General features: G+C 31.7%; 1 protein-coding gene across 1 annotated transcript in view; it reads right to left on the reverse strand.

Moving 5' to 3' along the window:
• The window catches only part of LOC108907844, a 70,006-nt gene that overhangs the window by 43,122 nt on the left and 2,313 nt on the right, over positions 1-24,571 (reverse strand). The window contains exons 2-3 of the mRNA XM_018711664.1: positions 12,764-12,837; positions 5,112-5,213 (exon numbers count right to left, since the gene is read on the reverse strand). Coding sequence (XP_018567180.1) covers positions 5,112-5,213; positions 12,764-12,835 — 174 coding nt within the window. The 5' untranslated portion in view covers positions 12,836-12,837. The remainder of the gene's footprint in view (positions 1-5,111; positions 5,214-12,763; positions 12,838-24,571) is intronic.

Genomic DNA, 24,571 nt, shown 5'->3' on the forward strand with positions numbered 1-24,571 from the left:
ACTATAATCATACTTAAACAAAGTAAGTCATTCATAAAAAGCGTTCATAAAAGTCCACAGAGACGTATTTAGGAAAATTAAAACAGGTAAAGATTATAAAATTTAACACAATAGTTATTATTTACACCATAAAAGAGGTAAGTATTATTTACCAGTCGAGGACGATTTTGCGCCCGAGCGGAGCGAAGGCTGGCAATAGAGTCCGAGACTGGAAAATTATACTTAACTGCTGCATGGTGTATAACATTTTATCTGCTCCCATAGTTCTTTATGGTTCATGAAATAAAGATTAGGTTTTATTTTTTCACATTTCTTAAACAATTCATTTTGACATTATTCTAAATCTTACAAAGTCGCCTTGGTTGTTTGGATTTTGTCGTTTCTAAGGTGTTTATAAACAAAGCGACATAAGAGTTGCAATTTTGCTGGTATTGAATTATTATTTCTGAATGAGTGATTTCAAATGATTAAGTCAACTATTTTCATAGAGGAAAACGTCGATATATCAATATACCCCATAGACCAGGGTCGATAATTTTTGAAACCAAAAAAAATTATAGTACGATGAAATCCATTGGAAAAGAAAGAGAATATAACAGAAATGAAAGGAAAAATAATTTACGGGCGATCTGAGGTCGGGAAGGGGAAGGGGGAAAAGTTTGTAGGGTAAAAAACGGTTTCCCTTGATTTCCGGAAAAACTACAAGTCTTATGGCAAAAAGTTAAATGGCAAAGTTGTAGGTAATAAAAAGATCTACAACTTTTGTATTTACACTTTTTTCACATAACCTCAAAATTTATGTGAAAAATTCAAACTTTTTTCCATAAGACTTGTAGTTTTTCCGGAAATCAAGGGAAACCGTTTTTTACCCTTAAAAACTCACCCCTTCCCGACCACAGATCGCCCGTAAATTATTTTTCCTTTCATTTCTGTTATATTCTCTTTATTTTTCAATGGGTTTCATCCTACTATAATTTTTTTTTCACTTTTTACCATTTTTGAAGGCTTAAGCACTGGTCTACCAAGCTGAGAGCATTTTTGAAACGTAAAAATGACGGCTATACATCTAAAAAGTCAAACGTTTTTACAAGAGAACAAGTCAAAGATTCTCTCGTTCAGGCACCAAAAATTATTTAGAGAATTGAATTTCCCATCGAAATGGCTTATTTAAAAAAATTAAAAGGAAAATTTTATGCAAAAAATCGTTAATAAGCAATTTTAAAAAAGCAAAAAATAATATTTTTTGATTTTTTTTACTTTTTTTGACTATTTTTTTTTGTAGAAATAGGCAAAGAAAATTGCTGTACAATAAAACTGATGAGACTCCCTTCAAAATGATACGTTTTCAAAAGATTTTGGACTAATATTAACTGAGTTAAAACCGGTCAAACTTAAATATTTTTTAGATTTTCACTGTTTTTAACATAATAATGATTATGATTCTTATTATTTTTACAACAAATTGGTTCTTTACTTAATAAAAAATTATTTCAAAAGTTTTATTTGTTAATAAATAAAGGTTTTCACAACTTCGTCAAAAAAGTAAAAAAAAAACTATATAAAAAAACTAGAGGCAAAAAAGTAAAGAAAATCAAGAAATCAAATTTTTTGCTTTTTTTCTCCACCTGTTGTTTATTAACGATATTTTGCATAAAATTTTCCTCTTAATTTTTTTAAATAAGCCATTTCGATGGGAAATTCAATTCTCTAAATAATTGTTCCTATAAACTATAGCAAAATTTTTCTTCGTTTTCGAGCTACCATTTAAAAACTGAAAGGGGTGCATTTTCACCCCTATCTCCAATTTCCACTTTCTAATTTAATAGCACTCCGCGGTTTTTTTCATCTAAAATGGCCCTTTGAACGATTCATGTAATAAAATATCTTGAACCTCATAGTTCCTTTTTAAATCTTATAATCAATAGCCTAATATAATTGGAAATTTAATTTCTAGCATGCCTGGGCGTATGAATGTGATAATTAGGAGCAGAGGAGGACTTAGAAAGTACTAACGTCACATTGGATACAATATTTCTATTGCTTTCGATTTCTTAAATGTTTTTTGATTATCATTATCATATATCTACTTCATTTTCAACAAAAGCAGTGTTTAATGGTTTTAAATAAGGTAATGTTTGGCAGATTTCCTTGCTGTGATTCTATAAACTCATATTTGTAAGTTTTCATTATAATTTAGCTTATTTTTTTTCATTTATGAAATTATTTAACTTTTATAAAAGCAAACTCATAAATTATAGGATGCGGTAATTTGAAATGAAGTACATGTCTTGTACTTTTTTGCCCAAAAGGACCGAAAATAAAAGAAGTGCTAGATATGTAAAGCTGTCAGAGAGAGCCGCAATTCAATGGCGTACCAAGCGAGTCAACGGAGACATGCGTGAGCCGCTGCCTCAGAATGCTTTTCACGTTCACGTCACGTTAGTGTACTGTTGCCTTTGTTTGTGTTGCCATTAATTCTTGTCCGTTGGTGTTTATGGTGGACAATTTAATTTGTTGCGTTGTAATAAATAATGCGTACGCCTATGATATGTACTAAATATTTTGTGCAAAACTTTAAAAAATCATACAAGGAAAATGAAAATAGACTCTACCGTCACCTGCAGATGAATCTGGAAGAGTGGAGTGTCTGATCTTAACCTTAACAAGCTATATACACCGTAACGACGAGACTCCTAATCACGGAACACTAAAAATCCGATTACTTCATCCCGGGGAAGCACCGACCGGGTCTTATGCGATAATGGAAACGTTACCTGCCTCGGCAGCCCGCCTGCCTAAAATTAAGTAGGTTATGAACATCTTCCTGTTCTAATGGGAGAACTAGGAGGCCGAGAGCACTACATTAATTAAAATTTTATAATTAAACGGAGTTAAACTCCTTGATGTTAAAGTGATTAATCACGTGAATACATCTCGCCGTATGCATGACGAGGAGCCGTTTAGCTGCTCGTATTAAGTAAATTATTACACACTGAACCGGATTTTAATGAAACGGTTCACGGGGTAGTCTGCACTTGTTTAGTACAACAATGGTTAGGCGGAAGCGCGAGCTACACCCTGATAGAGAGATAATAATTTATTACGAAGACAATGTTAGTAAATAGAATATATTAATTGTAATACAGAGTACATTTATATGTATTTTATGTAAAATTGCACACTAGATCATTGGTTACTTTGACACCACACTAACAAGAAAGGTTATCGAAGTGACAGTCAGCGATTTCAATGAAATTTCGCTATGTTGTAGATGAAAAAAAAAAAAAAAAAATACGAAACATGTATATTTTCTTTTCTGTGGACAAACATTTTCTATACCTACATTTATTTTTTAACCAATAATTGGAGATTGTTTATTATCGATCGTCGATATTATGTACAGTATTTCGAACCTCAGGGGTTGCATCCCCTATATTTCATAAGGGTAAAAATTATTCTGGAATGCACTCTATGGGAATAGTTAAACCCTCAAAATGAAATAACCACTATTTTTGTGATTGTACTGAAGTTCTTGTACAGCAAATTTTGGTTTAAAAAAAGTTTGCTTATAATCACAGATATCGTGAAAAAACTGTTTAGAGGATGAATTTCGGTGGTGATTTTGATCCCATATCCTTTTGTTTTTATTTTATCACAGGAAATTTATAAATTTTCATAAAACGACGAAAAAATCATTCGACTATGTCCGTTTTATACAGGCTGTTACAAATTCGCTTCTCACTACAGGCATCTCGAAAACGGTGAGAGATATAAACTAGCTTAAATGAGAGTAAAGTTGCGTAATTAGCGGACCAACATTATGCCTCTAAAAAATCAAGGCTAACATGATTAGTTTTCAAAATATTTGGAAAAAAACGAAATTTTGGAAATCTGTTTTTGTTTCATTTCAGCCTTGTTTGAGGTGATATTGAAAAAAAGACTTTCTCATGCCCTCTATCGAATGGCATAATCTATTTTTATATGAAACGTTTCGTCGGTCCAGAACCCTCATCAATTTAATTTTTTAAATACGACCCTGGAAATTTTATTACATTTTTTGCAAGTCTTCATGACCCCCAATACTGTACTGCCTCAGACCGAACCAGATTCAGAAGTTTTGTCTCGAAAAATTCATCTTCAGTGTATTCGTTCCAAATTTATCCAAATTTTTTATTTAAATTTCTTTGTTTATTGAATTATCGTACACCGTAAGTGTCGTTAGACCCTGTGAAATCCATCTAGTTATTTAAACTATTACCACCACGCATTAAAATAAAAAATTATTAGAGTTTTATTCTCGTGTCCATAGTTATTTCTAGGCTTCTCGAGTGCCCAAAATTCAAACAAATTCCGATCTATTTTTTTCAGGATATTCATACAAATACATGCTCTTTCACAGTTGCGGTTACAGATATAATAAATTCCGATAATATTACGCTGATCTTTATTTTCAACCTTTGCCAAAACGAAAGTGATTTTGAAATCATTTATTAATTTTTTTAAAGAATAATATTCAGTTGGCATTTTGGTTGTTCATATGCATTTTTAAGAGTTAATTTGTCATAATAAAATTAAAATTGTAATAATGTTTCAATTTTGACGCAACAACTTATTGAGTTATGTATGACCAAGTGATGGTAATAAGTTAATAATAATAAATGTTTTATTGTAACAGGTTGTGGTAATAGTTTAAATAACTAGATGGATTTTATAGGGTCTAACGACACTTACAGTGTACGATAATTCAATAAACAAAGAAAGGGATTTCCTGAAAAAACCGTTTTTGGGGATAAACTTTGAACTATGTATGTTTATCGGCAAAAAAGAAAATATACGTGTCTCGTATTTTTTGTCCTTTACAACATAGCGAAGTTTTATTGAAATCGGTGACTGACAATTTTATAACCTTCCTTGTGAGTAATGAAAAATTACCCTATGCAAGTATGAAATGCCATGGAAGCTACCACAGTTTCATACTGTAATAGCTGTCTTAGCCTGTGCTAAATATTTAAAATTAATTGAGTAACAATTCATAGTAATCGCGATACATCTTTGACGGAAGGGATATTTAGTCAACTTAATAGAAAAAAATAACAAACGAACGTACTTACTTCTAGTGCTGGGTTGACTTTTTGCTTCAGTTTTAACCTGGGTTTGTATTTGAACACATCTCCTCCAGTTGGTGGGGCAAATAAATTTGCCAAATCTGTGCTCTAAAAAAGAAAAAGGAAATTTTAGCAAACTGTGAAAGCGTAATGCTTGATATTTCAACGCTCTATTTTGCAGGAGTGACATATCCTTTACCGCAAACAATGTTTCATACAGTGATGATATATTTCTTCATTGTTTAAATCTGTTGTCAAAGATTATTTGTATCCGCTTCAAGGGTATCTACTCTTATTTTTGATTAAAGATTTCTTGGAGAGGCTTAGATGTAACACCACTTAATATTTTCAACAAACATTTTTAGCAATAGTTCTTAAACTTTTAATTTCAGTTCTATTCAGTTCAATTATAAAACTAGGAACACCTACTATATAAAAATCAGAATTTGTAGGCAATGCAATATAGTGACTCAAATTCGACTCCTTTGGAGAGGAGGGAGGTGTTTTAGTTCCCACAAAATTATGTAAAGGAATAAAAGGAATATTCCCCTAATAAATAATGCCCATTAGTTATCTTGCTGAAAATTATTTTCTGTTCTTTTGAAAACAGTTCTTATTACTTTACAGTCATTTGGCCTTTTTTAGAGATGTAGCCATGTAATTTGAAACGAGTTCGAATCTCTTCATGCACTTAGTTTAACTTTACATACTTTTATAAAACGAAGTAGGCAATTTTATTATCATCAATTTAGATAATTAAATTTATCAGAGAACAAAACAATATGAAATATTAATTACTTGCAGTTAAATATGTCTGTCACTGTAAAGCTTCACGTTCAAAAATTAATTTAACGAATGGATGAATTATAATTAAATTAATAATTAATTTCAAATAATCTCTGCTTATTTAATGAATGTAACGTAGCGATATAAAATTTATTTATTTACCAAATTAGACTAGTACAGATTTGAGCTTATTTTATGGATTAGATATAACAGTACACAATATTAAATTGAAATTAAAATAAAGCCGATAAATCAAATCAAAGATAAAGCTACTTTCATGAATCCTGTACCTATGAAAACGTATGCTAACAAAGAGATGGGTAGTACTTAACTTTAAATAACTTTTATGGAAAAGGTACCATAATTTCAGGAACTGATAGAATATAAAAAAATTAAATTATTTACTTTGAACTGTCGTTCTTTGTTTCTCAGATACAGGACGTCAAAGTTCATTTATTTAAAACTAATTTTAGTCATATGTTCTCCAAAATACTTATTTATCATAAAACTGCAGATCGAGTTTCATTACAAATTTTTCAGATGTTTCAAGTTTTTTACGTTTTCAAATACTTCGTAGGTTCAGTTACTTCACGTTTGATTATCGCCCATGACCGCTGGTTTATTCTGTTTCTCGATACAGCGAACGTGAAATAGGCATGATGACAGTAACCAAGAATCACTAAAATTATGTATTTATCCATTGAAATATGATTCATGGATTATAAAAAACGTATTTATTTATATATTATGAGCGAAATTGATAATATTGTTGATAAACTACAAAATATAGCAGACCGCCATGATAGGTTGAACACCAATCAAAGCGAATTACGTCACATCTATGTAAATGTCATTTTGTTTCATTTGTACTTCGACAATATCCGCAGTATTTATCTTTATTTAAATATTTTGTGTTTCCCAACTATCAGCTGCTTAGTTTTGTGTTACCAAAACCATAATCAGGAAACGTTAGGTATTTGAAAAGTTTCTAGAAAAAGGAAAGAAAAGAAAGTTCAAAAACTGCGAGTTAATAAAATATCAAAAAGACTATGTTTGTGATCAAAAGTTTATCCATGCATAAATTGGTGCTAAAACACAGAGAACAGTCCTGCGACACAATTTTGATATTGATTGATGAAGATGACATGAAAATGGAAGACGAGACCAACATCAAAGCTGTTTTTGGCGTGAGTTAAGATATGGCAGAGTAACGGCCTTACGAGCGTTTGAATTTAGTCAGTGCAAAACCAATGATGCAACTCTGATCATGTTAATAATGGAAGGAAAAATGTCACATGCATCGGCCATGAAACGCGATATGTTGCTGGGTGATGAACTGAGGAAAACTGTAAGTACCAGACTGAGGAAATAATTAAAAATGTGGTATAATGCTTTGCAAGAACTATCCCATGATAGCAGGATCGCCTGATGAAATCTGTGAAGACAGTATTATTGAAACTAAGTGTACCACGATTATGATGAGTTTTAAAAATTATGCGGAAAAAGGAAAACCGACCCAGAAGTTTTATGTGCAGATGGCAGCTACAAATGTATTTAACAGGACTTCAAAAGGGCTCTTTCGGTGTAGCTGATTGCAACTACAGTACAAATAAAAAAAGTAGAAATAATTTATGTTACATTTGATGACAAATATGTATCAGATTTTCTTAATTTTTTATACTCTGTTTGGAAATGAAGGAGAGTAATAAAACCCCGAGATAAGAACCGGCCATGGGCGTGAAAAGATGTGCGCTGTCTCAGAATCAGAAGATTATATTAAATGTATTTAATCCATTGAAACACCAAAATCCTACCAACAGTGTTGACGACATCGTGGAAAAGTGTTCCAAAATGACAGGGATTGGAAAATCGACTATCTACAGACTTTTAAAGGAAACAAAAAATGAACAAGATACTGTAAATCCCCCAAAATCATCTACAGGGAGGTCAAAAGTCGTTATAGATGATTTCTTCAAAAATGTCATTCGCAGAAAAGTACACTCATTTTATTTTAAAAAAGAAATACCAACGCTAAACAAAATTTTAAGTGAACTTTCAGAGGACAACGATTTGCCAAAAATCAGTAGAAGCAAATTATGGGCCGTCTTACGAGAGTTGAATTTTTGCTGGGAAAAGCAGAACAGGAAGTCAGTTCTTATCGATAAAGATGAAATTATTTGTTGGCGAAGATCCTACTTAAGATCAATTAGAAAATTCCGTGACGAAGGGAGGAATATTTATTATCTAGACGAAACTTGGGTCAACGAGGGATATACTGTAACAAAAGTATGGCAAGATAAAAATGTAAAAAGTTTTCGACAAGCATTTTTGGATGGACTTTCAACAGGGTTCAAGGCACCTTCAGGTAAAGGGCGAAGATTAATAGTGACACATATAGGTAGTGCCAGTGGTTTTGTAGATGGCGGTTTACTTTTATTTGAATCTAAAAATACAGGTGACTATCACGAAGACATGAACGCAGATGTTTTCGAAGAGTATTTTACACAGATGTTGGATCTTATTCCTCCGGGGTCTGTAATTGTCATGGATAATGCCAGTTACCATTCACGGCAGACCGAGCGGACGCCTACGACTGCTTGGAGGAAAGCCGATATAATTCAATGGTTATCCGGAAAAAACATTTCTTTTGAAACAAATATGGTGAAAAAGGAACTTTTGACACTTGTCAATCTTAATAAAGATCAGAAAAAATATGTTATCGATGAAATGGCAACAAATCGCCAAATAACGGTACTACGGTTACCACCTTATCACTGTGAACTTAACCCAATCGAATTAGTCTGGGCGCAGGTAAAAGGAGATGTAGCGCGAAATAATACGACGTTTAAATTAAGTGACGTGAAAATTTTGTTAAAAAATTCCTTGGAACGAGTAACTGCAGATAACTGGCAAAGATGTATACATCATGTACAAAAAGAAGAGGAGAAAATGTGGGAACTCGATAATTTAATTGACGTTACTGTGGAACCTATCGTTATCAATCTAGGAGACGAAGATAATTCATCAGAATATTCAGAGGATGAATTTTAATATACCTACTTTTTTATTTTCTTTATTGTACATTTATACAACACTACATTTACTCACCATAATTTGAATTTTCAAAATACATATATTTTTGTGTGGAATAAAAGTCTATTCATTAAATTTAAATAAATATTTTGATAATAATATTGAATAATTTTATTTGAATTACTAAAAACCCTCTTAACCCGGTTATGATGCTTAAAGTAGCCTCATGTTTTGAAATGCTGTTTTTATATTGTTTACTTATAAGAGAAATGGACCGAGAAAGCGGCATAGACAAAGACTGATTGTCGGGGATTAAATTTTAGCTACCTGCTACAATTTAGTACAGTCCGATCGCACAAAGTTTTTTTAAAAGTACACCTCTTCTATACCGATAAAACATAATATAAAAATATTGAATATAAACACCAGTACTACATTTATTTACGATTTGCATACATAATGAGCTTTTATTACTCTCTTTTATTTCTAAACAGACTATAGTCTCTTCATGGACAGATAATGTGTATCCATTATTATACCAAAGTACAATTTGAGGGTAAATAAAACGCATATACTGTTATGGTAACTTTGTATTTTTATTTAACTAATGAATCTTGCAGCACAAAGTATTAGCACCTTATGTTTACTGTTGATAAACATAGATGTGACGTCACGTAGACGCCGTGACATCGGCGACCGTTTTCGCGTGAGTTTAGACTTAAAATTAAAATGTCAATAATTTTCTACTAAACCTTTTTTTACTTCTGAACATCATAGAACAGTGTTTCAAAATCTGTCATCATGCCTATTCAGTCCGCGAAGTATTTGCGGACGTAAAATGAAACGAGTTCCAAAACCTGCATTATATGGCAGAAAAAATAATGTAATACGTTGCAATTTGATGCGGGTAAGCCTTTAAGGGTGTCAAATACATCAGTGTTGTTATTTTTTTCTCATTTATCGGAGATCACTGTCTACAACCCCCATGCCTTATTGAGGTACGGTTTCGTATAGCCTATCTCATATATTGCAATGTAAAATTTTCATTTCACATAAAAAAGCTTCTTGTTGAAATGAAACGCCTGGCTTGTTGGTATTTTTACGAACTTGGAGGGAAATTCTCAATCAACAAAAGTGTATCATTAAAGTTTTAATTGCCCCAAAAGTCTTTTGTCCTAATAAAGTTTCCCGAACCGAATCAACTAATCGAGGGGTTTTCATTAATTTTAATGGAACTGATTGGATATATGTCCGAATGCTCTTCCACTATACATTTCCCGCCTACCCTTCGGCCATACAGGCCCGAATTAAGCAATAACGAGAAGTCCGATAAAAGAAATTAATTAATCGGAAGCCTACAGAGTTAAGGTTATGTTCTGGACCCGATCAAATTTCTGAAATAGTTCATTACTAACATGTACAATTATTTCTAAACTGGTTTGACAAACTAAAGAAAACTCATTTATTATTCTGAAATATACAGAGTGTTTTGACAATAATTGAAGAAAATTAACCTATTTTAAAGAAGGTGTTTTGTGAACAAATATTTTATTCGGGCCTACCCTAAGAATTTACAGCCCTTCAAAAGCTGTTGGAATCAAACTTTAATTTATTTTTTGAAATCGGCTAAAAAAATAATACGCCCTTTGTACATTTATCGGAATTTTTACCTACCCAAAAATTTTCAAGAGAAAAAAATTGTTTTGGATAGCTCTGTTCAAAACAAAAGTTTCTTCTTTTTCATTTTCCACAACTATTTCCATACATCGTAACACCCTATATGTATTACCTTAGCTCTTTTTAAATTTTAATATACTGAGTGTATTGCAATTTACATACACATCAAAAACTGCTAGTCCCTATATTATTTATACTTTTGCACAAATTATATGCCATTTACAGCAAGTAATATACCTTGTTTTGCAATATTTTTATAATATAAACATAATTTATTCAATATTCTAATAAAGTCCTAAAGTTGAAAAATACATAGATTGGATGATAGATTCAAGATTTCACAGATTTATTTTTTAATCTGTTTTCTTGAGACTCAAATGCCACGTAAGGACAGATTTAGAAATATCTGACTGTAAATTCAATAATAATAATAATAATATAAGATTAAAGATGGTTTTGACTTAGTTGACAGGTACATCACCGAAATCCTTGAACCACACGTCCTGCCCCTGCGTACAACCATGAAGAATCGTTTCATTTTCATGCAGAATAATGCTCATCTTCGTACCACAAAACGTACGAGAAAGTTTCTTCACGCCAACAATGTGGTAACTCTCAACCACCCACCTATGTCCCGACTTGAACCCCATTGGGCATGTTTAGGACATGCTCGGGCGTCGATGATGACTATCCGCAATTACAAAATCATCATCACTCATTGACCCAGGCACTTTTACAAACTTGGCAAGGAATTACGGAACGACACATCCGGCGGTACAGAGCCAGCAATACCTGATATTAAATTGTGATCCACCAAATTTTTTTAACGTTTGTGAAGATTGCGGATATTATGAAAGCAAATTATTTTTGAAAAAATATTGTTTTTAATTTTTTTTTAGAATCATTAACGTTTTTTTTTTATGAAGAAAATATACACTAAACCAAACAATTAAAGAGTCAAAAGAATTTCCGAAATTTTTCCGTGATATTTGACAGACTGTATTTAAGTGAAAAATGGTCGTATTGAGAATGAAAAAAAAAGCATTTTGAAGCTCGAAGATTCTAGTTTTTAGATCTTTCGGTCGAAAATTTTAAGGAGCAGCTTTTTAAATTATCAGGGTTTCTTTAGGACACTTTGAGGTTGAAAAGTTACAATCGATATCCTTAGTTTATTCATTATTTGCAGTTATGCCAAGTTATTCAAATATAATATAATAATTGCATATAATTATGCAATTTTTTACCTTTTTCTAACCAACATTTAAACTTAAAATTTTTTTTTATCAAAAACCAATAATTACGACTTGTAGAGAATACTTTGCAGTTTTCAGAACCCTGCTTGGATTTTCTGTACGACCATTATTTCCCGAGTAATTGATTGCCAAAGTCAAAAATGATTTTTTTTTGCTTTGATTGACGATAACTTAGCGACAAATAATCGTACAAGGCTCCGGAACCACCCAAATTGAAGAGAATTAAATTATGTAAAAGAGCTTCATGATGAAATTACCAAAAAAAGTTTTTCAAGTCCATAGGCCTTTTTAAAGAAAGCAAACATTTTTTTGCGTTGATTTTCTTATGATTACTCAAAAACTGTTAATGCTAAAAAATTTTAAAGATCCGAAAAGTAGACACTGGAAGCTTCATTTTCCTTTTTTTTTTTAAATTCTCTCTACAACCATTTCCCTCCAAGTTACACTCTTTGAAAATCACCCAAAGTTTTGGGATTTTTTTAATATCCCCTAATTTCTGTGCCTTGTGTATAACACGTCAAAGTATTTTTCATCACAGAACCCTCTCACACCTATCATTTTTTTTATTGCACTTGGTAGAATCGAACTAAACAAATCTCAAAAGCAAACGCGAAGTTACTAAATACTGTTACTGAAATAAAAAAAATTGGGGAGATATTCTTGCGAACAAACGGTTTAGTAATTTGGAGCTACAGTTACTAATTCCCTTCAATATCAACTTTAGCACTTCGCTCGATATTTCATCCCTTTTTGTCATCGGGGAGAAAGGCGAAAATCAAAAGTTTGCCAAGTTCGCTTTCGCCTCCTGAAAGGATAAAAAATTGCGGGATAAATCACTCCTGCGAAGGACAGAAATCAAGAACACTAATTGGGAATGGAAGCAATTAGTTAAATGTATACGGTAGTTACCTCGTTTTTCGTGTTGGTCTCCAAAAAGTAAATGTCTTTGTGAGCCGAGCAGTTTATTATTTCCCCTTTCATTGCTGGAACAAACAAACAAAGGTTCAGATTTATCGTGCCAACTAAAAAGGGATTGCAGGAAATCATTGCCGGTTCGTTTATTTTTATTTTTAATCCCGGAGTTATAGCGGTAATCGGCATCAAATAAAATGGGGTCTTTATTGACCCGGACAAGCCCTTAATTCAGACGCGACGTCTAGGACTTAATTTTATTTCACGTTGGCAACACACACAATAAAAGAAAATCTAAGAATATCCGCAATAAGATATTCACAATTATGTAAAAATAATAATAACAATTTGATAACAAATAACAATAATGAAATTTCATATAAAATGTTATACAGAGTGTTAGGACAGAATATAATATTGGAGTGATGAAACTTCGGTTAATGATGATGTAAAAAAATAATTGCAATTGTATCTAATAATTACCCCATTTTGAGATACATTAAAAATAGCATTTTGAATAAATACAGTGTCCTGTTTTTCAGGTTAGCACCTCTGAAAATGTGAGAAGGCTGTGGACTTTACGGAAGCCCATTTTTTTTACAAATAATACCCTGAAGGGAGGTTATATTCTACTAATCATTTTATTGACGTAACAAAAGTCTGGCCTACTACGATTTTTTAAAGAGGCGGCTTTTCCAGATAGTGGTTTAGGCATTTTTTTTATCAAAAAGATAATATTACCAAGCTATTCAACACTCATCAACATACCCATATACCAAATTTGAACGACAAATGTTTATTGAGTGTTTTTTATGTGGTGTCAAACTTCGAAAAATCAGACAACTACAAATTATAATAAGCAGGTCAAAGATTGCCATGAAAGTGAAAACAAGTACTAATCGGACAAAGAAAAAATACAGACACTATAAATTTAACACTTTTAATTGCGGCCACAATAAAAATAGGTACTAATTAACGCACAAAAAATGTAGGTCTTAATGAACTATAAATACATATTAAATTGTTAAACAAAAAATTGCAAAACAATCTAAATTAAATTTTAGTTTTCTCGAACTATAGACTTTTACTTTTGGGGTTTTATAAGACAAAAAGTTTATAAAAACAGACCAAGGAATGTGGATGACCTAATTAATTGCATAAGACAAGCTTTTGCAGAGATTACTCCACAACAGCTATGTAAATTATTTTTAAATTTAAGAAGACGATTGGAAAAATGTGTTCGACTGGAAGAAGGTTTGGTGGAGAAAACTAAAATTTAATTTAGCAATTTTTTTGTTTAATAACTTAGTGTTTTTAATTCATTACATTTTCTGTAAGTTATTATTTTTTATAATTAATTAATATAATGAAAAGTTTTAAATTTATAATGCCGGTATTTTTTCTTTGCCCGATTGGTGCTTGTTTTCACTTTCATGGCAATCTTTGACCTGCTTATTATAATTTTTAGTTGTTTGAATTTTCGAAGTTTGGCACCACATAAAAAAACACTCCATAGACATTTGCCGTTCAAATTTGGTATATGGGTATTTTGATGGGTGTTGAATAGCCCGGTAATATTATCTTTTTGATAAAAAATGCCTAACACTACTTTCTGAAAAAACGACCCTTTTAAAAAATCGTAGTAGGCCAGGCTTTTGTCACATCAATAAAATGATTAATAGAATATAACCTCCCAACAGGGTATTATTTGTAAAACAATTGGCTTGCGGAAAATCCACAGCCTTCTCACATTTCCAGAGGTGTTAACCTGAAAAACGGGACACACTGTATGTAATGCCCTAGAGTAAATTAAAAACGCAATTCCATAGAAATAAATCAATTCAATAATAGAAATTACCACTAACATTTATAAACGTCAATAGAGACACAAAACACAAATGTCAAGCAAATGTCACACATAAGCAATAAAATTATCGGATTAAATGAAAATAGTAGTGGATGATTAAACGTTGAAGGCATCACGGGTGTTAAAGGATAATAATATTATCGGTCGACGTACATCCTATCCTTTAGAGTCAGAGGTCCTCAGGAAGTACGTTGTTAACATCGGTGATTATTATCCACAAAACACCCTGGGCACCTTAATTACTGTAACTTACATTACCCTTACCAACAACTTCACTATATCTAAACCAACTAGAAACTCGTTTCGGGAAAAATGTCATAGAATACTTTTTCTAATAAAACGCTTTTAAGTCCAGTGTAATCATGAAAAGATATAAAAAAATCATTGTCGGAGAAATGTTGTATACTTTTGAGGGCTTTGTGTCTTCTACTTAGTGAAAAAAATATGTGACATTGATTTATTCGGACTTTACATTGGATGATTACATTGTATGTATTTAAAATTGTATTTCCAGAAAAAAACCTTTTTAATTAATCGGATTTATTGAAGGGCTTGGTAAAGGTATGTCCCTACTCAGTCGTTCAATACGAGCGAGTATTGGCTAAATGGCTAATTTTGTAAACAGTCGTGTCATGGTATCCTATGTGAAAATCATAATGGAGATTTTTCACAGAAAGTGAATTTTCAAAAGGCGTCAACTTCCTAGGGTTCTTAGTGCTATTGCCGGTACCTCCCTATTTAATTGAAATATAATATATATATAATATTTGAAATCAGTCATCTTTACTTTTGGTAAAATTTAATTGTTCTTTCGTTACATAATATCAATATCTGTTTGTTATTGTTTTTGTTATTATTTTCAAGATTGTTATTGATGCCCTCATTTGCGTGGATTTAGGTAGGTTATTTTATAAACACATTTTGCTTTAGTAATTAAATGTCTCTTCGTTAGCGTCATGTTCCTCAATTCATTATCATTATTTATTTTTTGCTTATTAATTTGCGAATAACTTGATAACAAAAAAAGATCTCGAATTCTTTTTGGCATCAAAATATAGCTATTTTTGTGCTCTTCAAACTAACCTATAAAAAGTTTTATACTACTATTTTACTTTTTTAAGAAAACTTGAAGCAACCTTAACTTGGATAAATAGTGCCAATAAATAAACAACACTTAAGGGAATACAGATGATGTCAAAATAATTAGTTTAAAAAAAAAAAAATATTCCAATAAAAGTTAACAAACGCGAACTTAATGAGATTTCTGGCGTCAGTTCGGTAATTATTAATCAAACGTTCACAATACTTTGTGGAAGCAAATCAGTGCTTGCAGCAAAAATTATTTTAAGCATTTTATTAATAAAAATCTTGTTTAATCACAAATATAAAATAATGTTCCATGTTCTCGAACATGTTTTATGATATATTTGATCTTTTCTACCCTTTCTTTAACACTTAAAAACTACCCCTATGCAAAAAATTATGATAAAAAATTACTTTTTAAAGATTTGGAATTATTAAATCGTGCAATTATTTAAAATAAAAGTTACCTTATAGCTAATAAAATAATTTTTCCCTTTCAACCCCTAAAAACCACCCCTGTATTGACAAAAATGATAAAAAATTACTTTTTAAAAGCTTGGAATGCTTTAACGGTGGAATTATTTAAAATAAAAATTTCCTCATTGCTTATGAAAGAATTCGTATTTCATAACACTTTTCAACCCTTTTAAATCACCCCTGTGCTAAAAAAAATGATAAAAAATTACATTTTAAATCTTGGAATGCTATAATTGTGCAATCATTTAAAATAAAATTCCCTATTCCCCTAAATATTGTTTATGAAAGAATATTTTATTTTTGCCATTTTCAACTCTTATAAACTACCCTTTTACCAATATTAATGTAAAATATTTTTATTATAATCGATTTTTAAATATAAACAATCATAAAAAAAATTGCTATGCTGCATATAAATAATCACACTAAATTTTTTTACTTATTTTATTTGTATAATATAATATAATATATAAAAATTAGAAAGCCTATTTTGCCCCGAAAAAATGTCATTGGCTTTTTTACCATAACTCGGTTAATTTTGAAGCTGTAGTATCTTACAAAAAAGCATTATATAATTTCAAGAGCTGTAAGATCGCTTGCATATAAAACCTTTTAAGTCCTTCGTTTTTTAAAGGCAAAGGATCGAAGGGCTCGAAACAGGTCGTTTTTTCACTAAAATAGATACTTCAAGCGGTGATATCTCCTTTATTTTTTATGCTATAGGAATAAAAAAAGCAAAATATTTGTTGAAAAAAAGCTACGTTATTGTTGTCTATCATTTTTTACGTAGGTATCTTTCATAGTTTCAGAGTTATTATATAAATAAGGCATTTTTTTTTGAATAATGAGAAATACGTGTTCAACTCTTACCGTACATTATTAAAAAAATACGCATTCTAAACCGGTCTAACTTCAGGATCGTATGAAAAACACTAAAACAAAACTAATTGTAAAGGGTCTACAATTAATTTTAATTCTGATGGAAATGGTACAGCGTTTACTGCTAATTTTTCCTTACAAAATATGAGCAACCCATCTGTTTTTGACGATAACTCGTTCAATTTTGCTCTAAATAACTTTTATAAGTACTCATTTTGAAGGTCTTTTTGAGTACCTACTACAAAAAACTTCAGGGGCGTTATACACGTAAAATTAATCCTTTTTCCGTTATTTGATGTTGAATACATGGATTCGAGTATTCCTCCCAAAACAAGTCCCCTTCAACTAACCATATTTCGCTTTGTATAGGACGTACAACATTTTTTAAAAAAACGATTTTCTTTGTTTATTTATAAGCTACATTTTTGTTTCACACTATTTTTTGAATAAAATGCATAGTTTTTGAGTTATTTGCGAAAAATACATTGAAAAAGTGTTTTTTTCACTCAAAATTCCAAGTTTTCAATCGTTAATAACTAAAAAACTATTGATTTCTCGAAAAAATTCTTCGAATATTTTTTGCTCAAAATTTGAATTTATCGATTTCCAGTTATTTTTGAAAAAAAAAATTTCCATCCCCAACAGGGTGGAAGCGTTAATCCGCGCTATGTCACTAATGTTCATTGACCTTTTCTTTAACTATCTGCCAAATTTCAAGTCGATCGGTTCATTTTTAAAGTATTCGGAGGTGAAAAGCTTCAATGACTATTGTTTATGTCTATCTGAGTCATGGAATCGTTACTGCATTTTACGTTTATACAGTCGCTAGAAAATTAGTTCTAATGTAACGATCAATAAACTATACCATTTCAAATATATTATACCACTTCATTTGCCCAAACTAACAAGCGAAATTCAAAAAAGGGAAACGACCCTACCTCATTTATTATTCACCTCACCTTCCAAAATATGACTGTAATGGAATATCGGTAATGATAAATTCACTTATTTCTCGAGGGCCTGCGGCGCGTCAAAATCATAATCGCCTATTTATAGTTCATAACTGCTAGGGTGTACCTTTTGTAACTCTATTAGGTGTTGAATATTTAATTAGTTTATAAATTGTTTTGTTAAAGCTAAGTTCCCTAAAAGTTTGAGTGCCTTATACATAATACAAAACGGAAAGTTTGCAACTTTAAACTTGCCTTTGGAACATCCTGTTAAACGCGTTAATAAACAATGGCATTCCCTCACTCGATCCCACGCCAGCTGCACTATTTTTCGCAAGAATGTGTGGTAATTTTACACCGTGTAGTCTATCATAACTGTCGTCACTTTTTTTTAATTATAATTTTCAAAATATAAAAAAAATGATAAGAATACTTATAGGAGCGGACTATTAATACCTTTGTTGCAACAATTGAATATTTTATTGTCGAGAAATAACTTCACATGTGTTGTTTTAAATTAAACGCACAGTATATTTTCGCATAGTTGGATAGAACGCCTTTTACATTGGGTTATAGTGGATGCATCTATCTCTAATAGTAAAAAAGATATAGCCTAAAAAGTGTACAATAAGAGCAATGCATATTGTTGCGGAGCTTGACTGATGATGAGCATAATTAATTGAATCCTTAAAAATTCTTTTATTAACATAATTATTTAATTACTAATTTTTTTTAACATTTTCCATTCTTTAACAATAAATAATACTTAAATAAACATTCGCTGTATGTGTTAAATTGACAACAATAAACTGGTGATAGGTTATGTGCTTGTTTTGAAGTTCCACTAAAAATTTCACAGCCATCCTCGCAATAAATTATGCGATATCCGTTGACTGCACGACCTTAAAAACCAGAAGAGATAGGTATAGGGAACCATTATACAATTCCAAAGAGAACAAAATTGTTCATCAGGTTTCGCAAAAATATACAGTGTTCTATTTAAAAAAAAATTAGTTAAAATGGTTTAAAGTTGATTAAATTCGGCATTAAATTTCTACCACCCTGTATGAAACTAAGTCATTTTGAAATTATTATGGTAGGGAAGCTTAGAGTTTTAGTTATGTCTCCTATAAATTCTATCACTCTAACTTTATTATTGTAAAATACACATCTCTTTGAATTAGGCAGTGCATTTTTAATTTTTTTTTTTTGAAAATATTAAAAAAGTGTATATCAGAAACGGTTAACTTTAAGAATAGGAAACCTTTATGAAAATTCACCGAAAAATTGATGTAGAATCCAAAATTGCAATAATATAAAGGCTAGGGTGGCCCAAAAAAAACGAATATTTTTTTGGGCCATCTTAAAAAAAATTTTTTAGAGGTTGCTCAAGATTTTTAAAAATTTCCAAAATAGTCAAAAATTGATTTTTTTAAATTTTTTCTCGTTATTTTATCATTTTCTAGGTTGAAACTCGATTCTGAAAATTTCAAATCGATATTTTAATTTCTAAAGGTCATTCATAATTATTTTAACTTTCAAGGTATTGTACCTGTTTTCGAGTGACCTCTAAAAAATAAATATCAACGAAATTTTTTTTATTGAATTTGATGAACAAAAGAATAGAAATAAATCACGAGACACTTAAATTTTAAAAAATTAAAAAATTATAAATTTTTGATACTCACAGTGCGGTAGCAAATTTTGCCTCGAGAAATTTTTTAAGTGTCTCGTGATTTATTTCTATTCTTTTGTTCATCAAATTCAATAAAAAAATTATTAGTTCGTTGATATTTATTTTTAGAGGTCGCTCGAAAATATTTTAGGTACTTACACTACTTTGAAGCTAAAATAATTATGAGTGACCTTTAGAAATTAAAATATTGATTTGAGATTTACAGATTCGAGATTTCTTTCAACCTAGAAAATGATAAAATAAAGAGGAAAAAAAATAAAAAAAAATTAATTTTTGACGATATTGAAACACTATTGCCCAAATTTTCAAAATTAAAATCGAAGTAGTCTGAAATATATCTAATGTCTCGTCACTGTGGGACAATTGGGGATATTTTTTTTTTAATTTTATAAAGAATATTTTTTAAGAACAATACAACTTATAATTGTTTTTTTAGTTGTATTAAAATTTTTAAGAAAATTGTGTTTTAATTTTGATGAACATGTCTATCCGAAAATTTGGAAACAAACGTTAGTTTGTCAAATGTCATCAATGAAAAAACATTAAAATGATTTTAAGGAATATAACTCTTTTTTGAAAACCAGAAATATGGAAGTTACACTTATTGAAATGGAATTTAACAACAGCTTTTAAAAAATTAAATTCAACTACCTGAAAAGTTGAACATCTGAACTTCTATAAAATCGCATTAAATAAATCCCCAAACCGGTGACCACAAAGGCTAGCCCACAATCTATAATCCATATAGAAATAGGCACGCAGATACATCCGACCATTTTTGTACACCCGCGTGTACTTTTCCGCAAAATTCCGCCCAAAAAGAAAACTTAATTGACGTTAGGGCTTACCTCACTAAGCTCACATGTCCCTCACAAAAAAACTCCGTGCTTTTATAGCCCCTGCCTGGGAAATCTGAAGGCGTCTCCAGGCAGTTTAAAGAAAATTAGTGCCCAGACCACAAGACGTTGACGTAAAAGGCCTTAAGATGATCCTACCAGCATCTCGCAAAGTTAAACGGATCCTCTGACATTTACGAAACAGAGAGGGCTTTGAGGGGCGGCAGGCGAAACAAGGTTATTGCCCATCTCGGATTAAATTGATTGTAAAATTTATGCGCAGAATTTAAAATCAGTCGGATGAATTCGTAGGTCTTAAAATAAGGATGTTGTCCCAATGGGCAAATAAACGTAATGAATTGTCGAACTGGGAGAAGAATTAGACAAACAAATAAGGCGGAAGCTCGCATTCGTACAGAAATCTGTTTGTACAAAATCTTATCAATAAATTATTCATATGTATTTTTTGTTTCCCATTGTGATATTACATCCATTTTTGGTCCTATGGTAACTGTATTTTATGCATAATTAGTCATATCCAATTACTTTGACACTTGATGATCGGGAATGTCATTGTATGCTTGTTCATTTTTGATTCCTTGTTATAATTTAATCAAAGTTAAGTTTCCAACTTGTTTGCCATCGTGATTTATTTGCAATTTAAGATGTATCGGACGATGATTTGAACTACTGTTAATATTTTTGTCATTTCTAGATACAAATAAACAGTTTTATTCATAATATATCAGAAATTGACAGAGGTTAGTGAAATACTATCAAATCAGATTGTTAATTCAAAGTCTGATGTTTCAATTACTTGTCTGAGAGAATTGGGGTACGCTTTTGATGAGGGATATCATTTTTCAATAAATTGCTGACCTCTAAACAAACTAGCAAATGGGAGTAGACTATCAGCTTTATAGATCATGTAGAGAGATAATTGCGATGAACCGATGTATACAGGGTGTCTCACATTTAAATAGCAGGACTTCAGGAATCAGTAGGAGACCTCATTTTGAGTCTAAAAGTTCCTATATATATGGGTCCTAAAACGCTTAGTTTCTGAGATACAGGGCGTTCAATTTTATTTTTGTTTTATTTATTTATTTTTTAACTAAATAACCGCTGACAAAAAAAATCATCATGTTGCGGCGAAAGACTTAGTATTTGAGGGCAAATAATTTGACACAGAAAATCATCGCATATTAGTTCCAGTGGTGGAGATAGAGGGGTCTCTATGCATATTTTTATAAAAAAAAGTATAGCCGATTTGATATTTTGCAAATGTTTTCGAAAAATATGAAAGAGCATTCAATTTTACCCAGAAAAGGCCCTCTTGTCCAAAGTCGATAGGAGGTGGCGTTTTCAAGAAAAACCGAAAATACTGTTTAGAAGTCAAATAATAATTTTTAAACATTGTGTTACAACTAAATTAAATATGTAGTTCAAAAATTCGGTTAAAATTGTTTTTAATTAATTAAATGAAAATAAATACAAAAATAAATAACGAAAACCATATTACATCAAAGCAAATGTTCGAAATGTAAACCATTTTCTTCGATACATAACTGACACCGACGCTGAATAGAACGTCTCATTTGAATTAAGTTATTGTCTCTGATTTCACTGCATGCGTTCCGAATCCGACGAATAAGTTCATCCCTTGTGTCCACAGTAGTGGTATAAACTCTCTCTTTAATAAAACCCCAGAGGAAAAAATCTAGGGGTGTCAGATCAGGGGATCGGGGAGGCCATGCAACGATACCCCCGCGGCCAATCCATTTTTCGGGAAAGTGGGTGTTCAACCAGTTCCTGACATTTCGGCCAAAATGAGCTGGACAGCCATCAAGTTGAAACCATGCTCGCATTCTTAAATTCAGAGGAATTTCCTCCCACATGTTGGCACTCTCGGTCTCTAAGAACTCTAAGAAATTCGCAGAATTCAGTCGTTGAGGTAAGATGTAAGGGCCGAAAAGACAATTGTTATAAACGCCGAGCCAAATATTAACACTAAATTCGTGCTGAAAATTTCGTGGTCTGATTGCATGCGGGTTTTCATGTGCCCACTCATGCTGATTGTGTAAATTTGTCACACCTCGACGAGTAAAACATGACTCGTCGGTCCATAATATGTGTGATAAAAAATTTCCGTCGTTTTCAATTGAGTTAAGAATCCACCGAGAAAAAGCTATTCTATGTTCCTCGTCACCCGGACGTAAACCCTGAACAGGTTGTAAGTGGTAGGGATGTCTATGATCTCGTCTTAATGTTCTAGAAATAGTGCACCTGGAAACACCAATAATCCTGGAAATTTTTCTGGTACTCGTCGTGGGATCTCTGTCAAATTCGTGCAAGATTCGCTGATTCCTCCTATTTCTGCCAATATTAACGTTAATTATGTTGCGATCCCTATGGACCAGATTCAATCCGTCATTAGCGAAACGTTGATGAATATTAATAAAAACGTGTGGATGCGGCTGTCTTCTATTAGGAAATCGTCTCCGATATTCCCTAGCAGCTTCTGCCGAGTTCCCATTGGCAAACCCGTATACGAAGTGAATATCTGCGTATTCTTGGTTCGTAAACTTAAACGGCATTTTGAATTTGTTGCAATTTTTTTTAATACTCTACACACAATTAGAAACTATAATAAAATAAGCGCAAATGTCAATATTAGAATGACATTTCAAGTCTGATTTGATTTCTAAACAGTATTTTCGGTTTTTCTTAATTCGACTTCTAAACAGTATTTTCGGTTTTTCTTGAAAACGCCACCTCCTATCGACTTTGGACAAGAGGGCCTTTTCTGGGTAAAATTGAATGCTCTTTCATATTTTTCGAAAACATTTGGAAAATATCAAATCGGCTATACTTTTTTTTATAAAAATATGCATAGAGACCCCTCTATCTCCACCACTGGAACTAATATGCGATGATTTTCTGTGTCAAATTATTTGCCCTTAAATACTAAGTCTTTCGCCGCAACATGATGATTTTTTTTGTCAGCGGTTATTTAGTTAAAAAATAAATAAATAAAACAAAAATAAAATTGAACGCCCTGTATCTCAGAAACAAAGCGTTTTAGGACCCATATATATAGGAACTTTTAGACTCAAAATGAGGTCTTCTACTGATTCCTGAAGTCCTGCTATTTAAATGTGAGACACCCTGTATAGTACGGTTGAAACTAAGTCGATTGAACTAAAATTGCCGTAGTCCAAAAAGTGATAACAGGATGTCAAATTTAAAAAAATAAATAACATTTTCTTTAATATCGTTCGACTACTTATCCGGTTTTTTTTTGGGATGAGAAATTCGAATTTATCGACGATTTCGTTATATCTTCTAGAGGGCACCACAAGCGACCACCAGGACGCACTTAAATTGCCAAAACTTCTTTGTGCCATGGTGTATTTCACTTTAGGCTGGAAAAATCTTTTGCCCGAACTTTTCTGCTTAAAAATGGTATACCTTGCTAATATCTCTAAAGACAACCGTTTTTAACAAAAAGGCATTTAAATTTGTAAATGCATAAAAAAATTTGTTTAAAAGTTTGTGGGTACACATGTCCGCAAGCGACCCATTTTAAGTATTAGGTCAAGAGCGACAGCCTGACGTCGAACCAGTCTAATAGTTGCAAGAACAAAGAAAAGACGCGGGACGCACCAGGGTTCCAGGAAAAGGTCTACGGCAGATTGGCGCTAAGGACCAGATACTTATACCTGCGAACGACTGCACACTAAGAAATGCTTTTTATTGTACCGTTGACAGAGAGTTTTATTTTGTTTCACACCAAAAGCAACCCCCAAGTGGTGACCCCGACGTGATAAACGTGATTAGAAGCAGTCGCTTATTAGCAAGAAATATGCTTTTAAATGAAACAATGCAATTACAATTTTAAATTTCGTTTCTTTAACAATTTTACTGCAAACAGAATTAACATAGTAAAAAACATACTATATTATCTGGTGGAGCGTTGTAGGTACAGACCCTTCAGAGACTCCCTATATATATATA

Source organism: Anoplophora glabripennis, unplaced genomic scaffold, assembly GCF_000390285.2.
Source record: "Anoplophora glabripennis isolate ALB-LARVAE unplaced genomic scaffold, Agla_2.0 scaffold224, whole genome shotgun sequence".
In the NCBI taxonomy this organism is placed as follows: Eukaryota; Metazoa; Arthropoda; class Insecta; order Coleoptera; family Cerambycidae; genus Anoplophora; species Anoplophora glabripennis.